Consider the following 12601-nt stretch of genomic DNA (forward strand, 5'->3'; position numbering starts at 1 on the left):
GCACCTTTTTTTTTTAATGGACTGAGATATGATGAGTGAAACAGCCCAGGCAATGTGAATTCATTTTCACAATTATTGCATTGTTTAGTCATCACTCGTCTCTCAAAAATGAGAGCTGTTATCAAAATAGAGCGGAAAAAAAGAATCTCACCTCATGCTGAAGGACTATTTACCATAATTCATCCATTCATTCACTCTTGTGTTAACTGATGGTGTGATTTGCACTGTAATTTCAACACTGAATCCTGCACCTGCATGATATTTAGGTCACCTTATTCACAAGTCACTCATACTGGACTCATGTTGACCGTACGGCTTGACATAAACCCCCTCAGAGGAAAGGGGACGTGACACCAGACAACTTGAAGCACAGATAGAGCACAATAGAGGAATAATTAGGACGAGGCCACTGTGCATGAATCCTTCCACAAGCACTCAACTGTGTCAAACAGCTTGGTCAATAATCTTCAGCGATTCCTGAGGATTAGAGTCTTATTACCGAGCACCGTCTGTCACACAGACCTCGGTGCCCAAAGACGAGTCACTTCCTGACTGTTTACCAACATCTGACTGGAACACTCATCTGATTAGGTTGAATATGGTGGAGGTTATTGTTAAGTTTTATTTGGCGCTTGGGTTGCCTTCATGCTTAACCCCCGTGTGTGTGTGTGTGTGTGTGTGTGTGTGTGTAAGTTGTGATTGACAGTAAACGGTTATGTAACCTGACTGTTAAACATGTTTTACCCTGTGGCAGTATGTGAGGATCCATAACTTCTAATTAGCCAGACTGTGGAAGCTCATTTATTTGCTGCATGTGCTTTTAATTTAATATTTATCTGTGTAGTTGGAGGGAAAAGTGGTAGTTTAGAAGAGGTGCAGATGATTCATGTGGGAGGGGGGGAGGTATCTTTGTAGTCAACTTTAAAAGCAGCAATGCTGTGAACAAATTGTCAACTTGTGTTAAAATAAATCATCCTGTGCGGGCTCGTGACTCCACGTACACACACTTGTGGATCTGGTGTCACAGCCCGGCACTCGTCTCTGACTCTCTCCCCCTTTCGCCTCGCGTAGTTTGACAAAAAAGGAAGCGCACGGAACAATCCCCACAAAGTACAGCATCAACAACAGCCCCAAGTTCTTACCTTGTCCGCGGATCGGGGCCACGGCGGCTGCCACGACCAAGACCGCCAAGAGGCTCTTCAATTGACAGTCCTGTCTCACGCACATGTCTACTAAAGTCGAGGTGGCTCTCCGCGTAGCTGCAGAAACACGTCCCCGCGTTGAGAAAAGAAATACTTCCACGGCTTAAATAAGAAAAAGAAGAAAAAGAAAAAAGAAAAACACCAACAACAAAGAGGGAAAAAGCGAGATTTCTCGGACGTCTGCGGAGCACAAAGCGAGCCGCGCGGCTTGCCGTTGCACTTCCTTCCTGCTTGGCGGGGTGAAGACGGCGGAGGATGATCAAGTGAAACGCGGAGGTCCCTTTTTAATTTGGACGCTCAGTAAGCGGATTCCTGTCTGTGTGAGCAGCGGGCACATGGAGAGAGGAGGCAGCCGAGGATTCAGCACCGAGGACAGCTCCTAGCGTCAGCTGCCGGAACAGCCTCCAACAAGTTAGTGTGGAGGGTGAGGGCGGGGGGGGGGACGCTGGAAGACTCTCTCTGCCTTTCATTTACATCTTCTGAGTCGACACGGACAGCTTTTAAATGTTTGTTTTTCTATTAGAGGTTTTTAATCAACGTAACAGTCAAAATCAGGTTGAAATGCACGGAAATATGGGTTTTTGTCATCATTTATAATAAGCATCAGTTAAATGTGTCCTCTCCTCTCCTTTATTCTCACTGAGATCAGATTTATTTTTTTTATTTATTTATTTATTTTTTTTCAAGAAAGACCTGTGTACAGTGATTCAGGTAACACTTTGAAATACAATAACCATCATTAATACATAGTACATTTATAGTGAATTCAACTTAAGGAAACAAACAATGAAATGCTTTATAAACCATTTATTAAGCAGCTGTTCACAACTGATCACTATGTGAACGGGTAATAAATACTGTGGTTCATGTTAAAAACATTATTTGGATGGCCATGATAAAACCTTTACAGTTGCTTAATAAATTGTTTATAAAGCATTTCATCGTTTGTTAACAGTAAAATAACCATTTACTAAAGTTCAACTTAATGATGGTTGTTAGAAAGTGTTACCCTGTTCTTTTGTGTTCAAGCTGATTAGCCAGTGTTAGCATGCCACCCTTCTGTACACAGATGGTGAATATTGTAATATATTCTCGCTAAACATCCAAAAGTGATCGCTTAATTCACGACAAATACATTTTTACATACACGCATCAGTGGTTCTACAACTACAGGCAGCCATAAAGGGCTTGAGTGTTGCGATATCTTCAATTCCTCAAAAGAAATGAGAGATTTTAAGTCTGAAACGTTCGTTCCATTTGTGAGGAGCGTAATGTGTAAAACCAGTTTTGAGTTCTGTGTGGACACGTTAGGAATGAAGTCAAAGTATCCCAACATTATCGTAAATGCACTTAGATGTGATCAAAGAGCAGAGATAGTTTGGCAGGTTTTGTAGTAGAGCTTTAAAGGTTTGAAAAAAAAAAAAGTATCTTTTCATATTTGACATCATTTTCCATTTGGGATAAAGCTGTACTCTGTGATCAAGAGGCTTCAGAGAGGCATGTATGTACATAATATCACTACAAAAGACAGAAGGTTTCTGTTTCTGTACAGAAATTTAATCTCAGGGTAACCCCACCAATTTTACAAATCAAAATTTGCCTCTTGTGCCGTTTGTGGCTCCAGAGATAGCTACATGTAATCTGATAAATTGCCTCTAGTGATGTCACTCAGTGGCTAAATTGCATTGTGGGTAATATAGGTACCAGATTTTAGAAATCAGTCCACTGTTGGACTCATTATGAACAGTTTAGAAACAAATGATCTAAATCAGTACAGTGGAAACAGAGATATAGTCTTTGTTTTATTTCATACATTCTGCTTTCCAGGCGCCTACATTACCCACAGTGCAACTTAGCCACTTGGTGTTTTCACTGGAGGCAATTTATCATACTACAGCAGCTTCCTCTGGAGCCCCAAAACGCTTTATACCACTTTTTCACATATGCAGTAGTGCTCCATAAGACTTGTCACACTTTAATGTGTAAAATTAGTGGAGTAACCCTTTAAGGTGTATCTCAAACGTGAGTCTCTTTTCTAGCAAAATACCTAAATATTTCTAATATTTTCATGTCATGTTCAAACCACCATTAGGTTGCACTGCTTCTGATTTCTGACCCTAAATTTAGCTCCGTTCTGACCAGCTTTTTGGCTGCAGCTGAGTGCATTGTTCCCAGTAAAGCCCGCATCCTGCTGTGCATGACGAGCCCCGAGGTAAGATGTTCCTCAGGTGCTGGAAATAATGATGCCATGCTCTTAGTCTCTCGGGTCACTTTTTTTTTTTTTTTTGTCCCTTTTCCAGGTTCCGTTTATGTCTCAGGGCCGTATCTATTTGCCACTGATGTATGTCTGCCCGGTGCTCACAGGAGAACACCATTTTAATGAATAAAGCGAGGTTCTTCAATTGGATTCTGCGGCTAAAGCATCACCAGTAAATACAGTAAATACAGTATTTGGACGTTGTGGCAACGAGAGCCAAAACTGTGACAAGGATGTAACGAACGCTGAAACGAATCCGTCGGGGAAGGCTTCGGTTTAGTCTCCTGTGTTGGGGGAAAGTTTGAAGTAATGAGCAAGAAGTCCAACAGGCTCTAAGGGCGGCTGTTGTGTGGCTGGGGTTGACCTCTGACCTCCCTGTGGAGCCAGAGCAAGATCAATAAAGTGTTACATCATTGTTCTTGTGACAGCAGTTAATCTGAGGACGTTTAAATCAAATAGTTACTACAAATTAAAGTGAAAAGTGATTATTGAGAAATAACTACGCTCTCCTCTCCTCTTATCTACTCAGCTTATCATTACCCCCTTTTAGTTATCTAGGTCATATTAGCCTGTTATATCAAAAGAGGCTTAATATAGGCTGGAAAATAATTGCTAAGTGCCCGAATTCAGTTCATTCAGTCGGTAACTTCGACATGACTGATGCATGAACAATAATGGGTAAAATTCAGACACGGTTCACTGTCTAATAAGCGACAAAACAAACTAGTTTTCAGGACGGTTGTCTGTGCTGTCGTGTCGCACTCTGTCACCTAAATAGAAGAAGATACAGCAGGTTGATGTGCATTCACAAGCGGCGTGTTGTTCGGGAGACGGAGCAAAATAAAGGTAATTAGAAGACGAGAATAGAGACGGGAACAGGAGTGGGGGAATAAAGGCGTTTGGAAGAAGAGAACCAGACTACATTGAAGGCGCTAAAATAGTATGCGTAAGCAGATGCTATTTCAAAACAAGACCACTCAATCTAAAAATAAAAGGTGTACAGTGGAGGAGAGGAACGCAGCCGTTCTGAGTCCTGCAGTATCCCACCGTGAGATAAGTGTGACGACGGAGCCCCTACTTGTCTCTCACACCTCCGGCCCTTAAGAGTCAACTGCCTTGGATTAAAAGAAGTGTGATTTCGGAAATGTCATTTCATCCTCCCTTTTTTTCTCTCTGAAGTTGACTTTACGCTCAGGTTCTATTTGACTTTGTCTCACTTTGCCTCCGTCCGTTGCCCTCTGTCCCTGCACCGCCTCTCTTTTTCTTCTAAATTTATCTCTCCGTTTCCCTCCACATCCCCGAGCATGGGACACTCCTTGCATCACTCCCGCGTTCTCCCTCCGGGCAAACTCAGAAAAAAGGCTCTAATAGTGCAACTTTCCCTTTAGTGAAGCTCGGTGGAGCCATAAAGCAGCCCCGAGGTCTAGTTGGCAGCCAGATGGTCGCAGCCGAGCTTTCATTCTGCTAATGGGTAGGGGGGAAGAGCAGTTAATGAAAATCAGACCCTTGAAATGAAATGACCAATGTACCAAGGTAATGAGGCACACATCGGCAGCAAGCCTTTACAAGCATTAAGGTAATCTAAGATGGCAGGATTATGTAAAAAATATCTTATGATGACTGTTCATTGGATGGCTAAGGACTGATTATTACACAGCATGTTCAGTTAACAAGCACACTCCTACTTACTCAGAGCGCTGTCTGTGATATTTAGATTAACTGGCCCAGCTAAGTGCTTCATCCAAGCAAGGCTGTGTGCCAAATGCTATCAATGAGTCTCTTCCCACGTACTGTAGCATTACAACCTACAAATTACAGCGCGTATTACAGTCACAGACAGCGACAATATCACAGTCACAGGACTCACAAATGCATGCGGGTCTAATCATCGTGCATTACATTCACAGCGCCGAAGCGTGACCCCTTTCAGCTAACAATCGCAATTAGAGCACTATGTCGAAATCCGTTCACTGTTATTTAATGCTATTTGTCTTGCATTAGGCGACGCCAATCAAGCATCAGCTGTCAGAGGGGAGGAGATCGTGAGAGATTCAGGGGTTGAAACTGAGGCATAATGACAGAGGTTGCTGTAGTAAATAATATGGCTTGGTCAGTACAGTTAGTACAGTGAGTTACAGCTTGTTTCCTTGCCTGATACAACTCAGCAAAGTCCCTCAGAAATCACACCTAAAATAACATTACAAAAATAAACAAGGAATAACAATAACTCCTCAAACATAAGGCACATATGCATATTTCTGGTCTCATTTGGAAGGTAAGATGTCAAGGAATATGAATCTATTATTTCTATTACCATTCCAGGGTAAACAAAGAAGGAAAAAAATAAGATTACCAACTAAGAAATTTACATTTCAAAGGCAATATCACCATTATAACCAAGATTTAATGAATAACTGCATGGTAAATTTGATGAAAATACACTGAAATACAACATTTGTGGTACAGTTCAATAAGATATGCTCACAGTCTCCATGTTTTGACCGTGTTTACTGTTTACATGTTGACTAACTTGACTTACGTGGAGTTTTACTTCAAAACCCTCCTTATTATTATCATTTATAAAGAAGTCTGATCAAAGAAAGCAGAGCAGCTGGAGCTACTGTGCATTTTGGCTGCCCAAGATTGTCAGGGACGTGTATCGATTCCTCCAAGAGTTTCTTTTTTATGATTGCTGGAACTTGTATTTTTGGATTTTTCAAAGCAATCTTCTTCAGCAAAAAGACACAAATTACACCTTGTGCACAACAGTACAACCTATTATTTCACATATTTTATATATCAGCGCTGATATTGAGTTTTGTCTCTAAATGTTTTTGTTATTTAAAAGGAAAAAGGTTGATGTCAGTGTCATTACTAGTTTTGTTTTTTTGTTTAACCAAAAACAAACGGCTTCATCTCACAGAATAACGGAGGCAAACTTGTCAAATTCAAGTCATAATACAAGACCAAAAAAGGTTTGACTCATTTTGTTCACTCTCATACCTCCACTGGAACTGACGTTTTAAAATGAAAGCAATTTTATTGGTGACAGGACAACACTGTAAAAACATCAGTGAAGCTCAGTTAAGAAAAGCAACAAAAATTCAAAAACTCAGAACCCTAAGATTCTGTTCCTTAAATATCAAAGTATAATTGGTAATTACTGTGTGTGTCCAGTTTCAACACATAGTCAGGACCAGAGCTCATCAGGACCAAAAGAGTCAATGGCCAGCTTCTAAATGAAATCTACATTCAAAAATGCAATGCAAATAAACATAACAACAAATAAATCATAACCAAATAAATACAAAGAATCAAAGCATTATTGCAAGTGAAAAACAATGTCATTTATTTATATTAACATGTCTATTATCGTTTTTCAAATAGGGTTAGTGTGTGAATCTGCACTGTTAAAGGTGCATTATGTAAGATTTTTGGTGAAAACATTTTTAAAAATTAACTAAAATTATCAACAAAATGTGAAGAAATAGGAGTTTTGACATTCTGATAGAGATATCTACTTAAGTTAGCATGCTAACAAGCTAGCCTGTGCTAAGCTCCTGTGCTAGCAGTGTAAACACCAATACTCCTGGGGTGCCTAGAGCTCTCATTCTGGACCGCCAACTGCAAGGCTAATGCTCCCTAATCGGTGAAATCCATAATGTGCTAGGAAATAATAGACGAACCCATGTTTACTGACGTGAATCTAGCTGTCACAGTGAAAAGATTTGGTTTTTGAAATCTTATTCTTATAATCTTATCCACTCTATGTCCTGGTCCTCGCTGCTTTAACAGTAAATTCCCTGTGAATATCTTTTTTTTCCGTATCTTACTCTTACTGCCTGTGTAGCATAAATTGTTCAGTGTAGTTTGCAGCATTGTACTGTCTTCCTTCTTCTTCCCCCTCCCCCTTTGTTGTGCACTTCCTCCTGGTAGAGCCCAGCTAATTGCACATTCCTCATTACCATGTATTGGAAAAGAGCTCCCTCTGAGCAAGTCAACTGCGCCGTAGACAGTTTTTCAAAGCTTTCAGAAAATCCTTTTCTGCCAGAGAAGAAAAGGAGGAGGGGGTGCAAGCTCCAGCTGACCTTTGACCTCCAGCTATGATTTCCACAAACGGCTTCACGGATATGTAACTGTCGGGTACGAGAGCGTTGGGAGACAGTGTGTATGGAGGAAACGGTTCTCTTAGCTGCCCGTTTTCGTGTTTCCACAGCAAGCTGAGGACGGTTGTTGTGCTCAGTCATGAGTCCCAGCGGTGGGAATAGAGTGGATGTGACCCCGAAGACTGAGCAGCATGTGTTAACCCCCTGATCATTGCTTCTATCTTGACGGCTGGGCTGGAGCAGAGTCTGCCCAGTCATGCGGGACCCTGCCAATAGATTCAGCAGACTATGGTAATGAGCCCGAAAGGATTCCCAAGCTCAGCGCTGTCACTTTGACGACTCCAAAATTAACACCGCACTCGAAATTCTCAACACCTGCATAACATTTAAAGATAGAAGGAATATGTGAGTAATGCAGGTACAAGAAAATGAATGTAACCCCTCTTGTCAAATGTAATTAGAAGCATAGTGGCACAGATATGGCGTGATGAATGTTTTGAAAGAAATGACTGCTGCAGTGAGGAACTCTATTTCGCCCTGATAACAGTGTCCTGTGTGCCTTTGCAGATGGAGCTTTCTGTCTGTGGGTATAATAGAGTTCTCAGCTAGAAGGGTTCGTATACTACAAAACACTTCCTTTCACACGCTACCACCATGCGAGGTGTTATGTCAGGAACAGGCGAGAGAATTAGCATTTTTCTCTCACACAAACAAACCTTTCATGGAGCCTGTGACATGTTGTCCCATACTTTCACATCCACATCTCTCTTCACTGTTTCTCCTCTCCAGCTCGCTGTGCGCCCCTCCCTCTCCTTGACCTTCTCTTTTCATTAGTCAGAGTGCGTCTCATGCCCCTGAGCATGCTGATAGTGCACTGCTCCAAGGCTGCATTTATCAAGATGATAAAGCACTCCCAGACAACAGCCAAGTATCTCAAGGCTAGTGGCCGCGCTACCTGACAAGTGACAACGAGTCACACAAACAGCCCCACCTCCAATCCTCCCGTTCCCCCCTTCCCACCACCACCACCTCCTCCTCCTCCTGCTCTCACTGGGCATATATCATGCCAAGCTGGTCACAGGTTGTTGCCTTATGTCACACGAGGCCCTAATGAGAAGTTAAGCGCTGGCGAAGGCAGGGTGACGGCACAAGACAACCGATCTGCCCCCGCATGCACACCCACTTGCCCTGCACACACAGCAAACTGACGTCCATTGCACTGTGTGCCTGGATTCAGAAACATCCTGTTAAACCATGCAGCCTCTGAGTCACAGAAATGCAAGTCTTGCCACTTTAGCTTCGGCTTTCATCTTCGCCGGCCGCTCACCTTACTCCCCAATTCGATGGCTGTTTTTCCACTCGAAGTCATAAAGGCAGCTCTCTGCCTTGAGAGAGCAGGGGCTCTGCTCGGCAATCACTGTTCAACTGACAAGTCAGATGACAGGGAAGTTATGTTGTTCTCTTCAAAAGGTATTAGCAATTGTTCTAATGGGAAGCAGCGGGCAATTTTGACAGCTGTTTTTTTTCTTTCTCTCTCTCTTTCTCTCTTGCTATTCTTTTCAAGTCACCATTAAATTTCATTCGGACGTCATTTTTATATTAAAACACGCGTTCAATTAGAACTTAAAAGTATATTGTTCACAGATTGTCATTTTTAATGAAAAGGCTTAAAAGGCAATTTTACTTTATTGCCTTAGAATTTGATTTCTTTTGTTCCTTCCGGCTAAAATGTGCTTCTTGCTTTGCCTTTCTGTCGCTTGCATGCTCTCTCTCTCTCACACACACACACATACACAAACACACACACACATTTTTATAAAGTAGAATATGAGTAAAGTGAGTTAACCCTGTCGGTACACTTTGGACATTGATGTCTTTTGCCTCCTGTGCTTTTATCACATTTATCATCCTTTTCACATCTGTGACATTCTTACTAAAAGGAATATTTATATTTAGTTTTAGTGTGAAATTCACAGACTGAAACGCAATTTAAGACTCAGCAGGGCATTTGGGTTTTATTTGCAAAAAAAAAAGAAGAAACAATCTGTTGTAAGTGCATATACGGAGCATAGTTTCTATTGAAATTTTGGAAAGAAAGAGCACACATGTTGCTCTGAAGAACCATTCTGAAACGCTGTAATGACAGCAATCCACAGTACAATCCTGACTCCTAGAAATTGTGTTTGTATATTCCTAAGTTGTTGTCATAATTACGTTGTGCTGAACAACGTAATTGCTGTCTGGATTATGTTCAGACACAACGTTTTCTTGAGTGAATCAAAAGTAACATGCTGGTACACCAGAATCCAAGGTTCACATCCACACCAGTCTGTGGTTTTGTTTAGGCAACAGGAGCACTTCGGTTTTGTGAGCAAAATATCATCATTTTATTTACATGTCTCCAGTCACTGCTGACTTTTTCTGTATTCAAACAGATCACAATCTTTCCCTAACCTTTGCCAAGTGCTGCCAGTGCCTAAACATAACAATAAAAAAAGTTGAATGATGCTGGGGTCATTGCGAGTGGATTGTGTTATGCACATGGCCAGTGCCAGGATTTGTTTCTCTGTCGGTGCTAAGGGGGGAGCTTGACCGATATGTAGGGTTACGAAGAAAAGTGTTGTTTTCATGACTTACCACTAACTATATCAGGAAGTATTTGATTTGAAAAAAAAGAGAGTAAGAAAAGGCAGATACACAGCACACACACATTCAATACACAGTAAATGTAGCCTATGCACAAGGCAATGATAAAAACATCTTTCCAATGCTAAGGCAAATGCCAGGGTGGCCACGATTAAAAGCAACATAATAATTTTAAAATCCAACGATAAAAAGTGCATTTGTTCCGTATGCATAATCAGACATCGTGTGACCGTGCATTTGTGATGTTTCAGATAAAATGGCTACAACACAACGTCAGAAACAAAATTAATAATAGTGCAATGCAGTTGGCCTATGGCTGGTAACTGCATATTGTAAAACAAACTACATCACAGTGATTATATTTCTATTGCAAACAAAAATAACTTGTGGGCTGATGATGATGAACTGCTTATGCTACATGTCTGTCAACTGTGGTGTAAATATAGCTGTCTATCATCTTTTAATCATTTACATGTTCCTGATTTAAAAATAAAAAATAATAAACTGCTTGCGGGGGCTTAACTGGGGCCATACAGATTTGTGATATGGCTGTTGCACCCCCTATCCCCGCTGTAGTGTTGTGTCTATTGGTGGAAAACAAATTGAATACACTGTCACCGAACTGTCTCTGATACATTCAGCATCAACATGTTGACGTTATTTAATAACACCTCCTCATTATGTTAATAGAAAACTTAATTAGGTCCCAATTGTGGTTCCTTCAAAACGTATTTGCTGCAAAATTAGCTACATAATGTCTTGGAGATAGCACGACACGGCGAGGGCTGTGATAGGCAATTGCTTGAGACATTAAGAGTTTTCAGTTGGCTCAGCCTTGCACGTCTTGCAGAGGTGCTCACTGCTGCAGAATCAGATCAGAGGCTGCACAGAGGCAACGGAGGACCTCTTTGGTTAACAAAAGGTTGACAGAGCTCTTTCGAAAGTGCTGCAATTTGAGCTGCGGCTTTAGAAACATTATTTTAGACATTATTTACAGCTATTTCTGTAGATTTCAAAACAGAGAACCCACGAGTGAAGCCTTCTGAAGCCTTTTTGTCTTGATTCACTTCACAGAAGGACATCTGCTGGATGAGTACTGTAAAAGACATCAGAGCTCTACCAACATCCCCCCAAAAATCAATGCCCTAATAAAGGCTATTACTAAGGAATAAAACCTGAAATCTTTCTTGCTTTCAGTCTTTGAGGTTTGAGTTCATGTTTGCCACATGCCTTCCATCATACCTCCTTTATACAAACGTAAATGTGCTCTCCAGCTCTGCTCCGTCATAGCTTTTTACTCACAAGGTTGTTTCATTATTCCACATCATATCTCTCTGTAGATGCTTAACTCTTACCTGTGTCAGTCCGGCTGCATGTGAACTGTCTGCTAAATCAAAGACTACAAAACCTCTCAAGGGCCTCACAGAAATATCTCAGGGTTGGCGACCATTGCAGTTTTTTGCCTTTAATATTTTCAGCTTTAACATCAGTACGTATATGTGTATGCAGTTTTGTCCTTGCTCTATACTTCTACAATCTGAACTCTCAGTTTACTCTCAGAAGAAACTATCTCAGTCTGTATGGTGCTGTTCTGCACTTTGCATCACCATCTGCATCTATTTGTTTCATGCTTCACTATCTCCTTTAATGTTCCTCCACTGTGAGGACTTGGGTTCCTAATAGCCTCCTTGTGTTAGGCTCTATGTAACAGTCACCAGAAGCATGATCTGAACCTGTTTTTATCCTCGAAGCATAAAGCGCTGCTCAGTTGGCTTATTGGGCTTCTCCTCATGCTGTACTCAAGACACTGACATTATGGTAAGACCCACAACAACACTGAGTAAACATCATTAAAGAAAAACCTTTCTTTCAAATGCAGCACCCAGATTTAAAAGCTGAGAGAGAAAAAAAGAAAAATGAGATGCAGCGAAGTTTGGGCTGATGAAATATTGAGATAAGGAGTTTTCTCTAACTGATACAAAGCCTCGCCCTCTTCTGCTACAGTGTCAGTGGGCCTGTTGCCTAAAATGTCATTCTAATTCATATTCATAAAAGATCAAATGAGAGTCACGTGTCAAATTTCATATGCGCCATACTAATATGCACTCTTTTTGCATTCCCTTCCCCCTAAAAGACGCAAAATAAACATGACTTTTCCCATTTTTCATGTCTGCTTTTATCCAGCATCAACTACTCGCCGTGTAAACAATATTAACAATAACCTCAAAGATAAAATGCGGTACATGAGCCCACTACTGTGACTTGGAGCCATGACATTTCCAGCGATTGATTTATTTTTAGTTCTGCCTTGTTGATTTCCTCAGAGGTCTGTGTGTGTGTGTGTGTGTGTGTGTGTGTGTGTGTCATCGCTGGATATACGACATTACACA

The 12601-nt window shown here is 41.2% G+C and overlaps 1 protein-coding gene and 1 long non-coding RNA gene across 3 annotated transcripts in view; one reads left to right on the forward strand and one right to left on the reverse strand.

Annotated features, from left to right (window-relative positions):
• The window catches only part of LOC311269890 (seizure protein 6 homolog), a 104091-nt gene extending 102570 nt beyond the window's left edge, over positions 1-1521 (reverse strand). Inside the window, exon 1 of one of the 2 annotated variants that reach the window (XM_084374400.1) lies at positions 1143-1519. In XM_084374400.1, coding sequence (XP_084230526.1) covers positions 1143-1227 — 85 coding nt within the window. In that variant the 5' untranslated portion in view covers positions 1228-1519. Of the gene's footprint in view, positions 1-1142 lie in introns of both variants that reach the window. The other variant, XM_084374399.1, reaches the window with a different exon arrangement.
• A 4-nt stretch (positions 1522-1525) lies between these two features.
• Positions 1526-12601, forward strand: part of LOC311269891 — a 45420-nt gene continuing 34344 nt past the window's right edge. Inside the window, exon 1 of the long non-coding RNA XR_014624167.1 lies at positions 1526-1613. This is a non-coding gene — a long non-coding RNA (uncharacterized lncRNA). The remainder of the gene's footprint in view (positions 1614-12601) is intronic.

Source organism: Pagrus pagrus, assembly GCF_965226575.1.
Source record: "Pagrus pagrus genome assembly, chromosome: 14".
Classification (NCBI taxonomy): Eukaryota; Metazoa; Chordata; class Actinopteri; order Spariformes; family Sparidae; genus Pagrus; species Pagrus pagrus.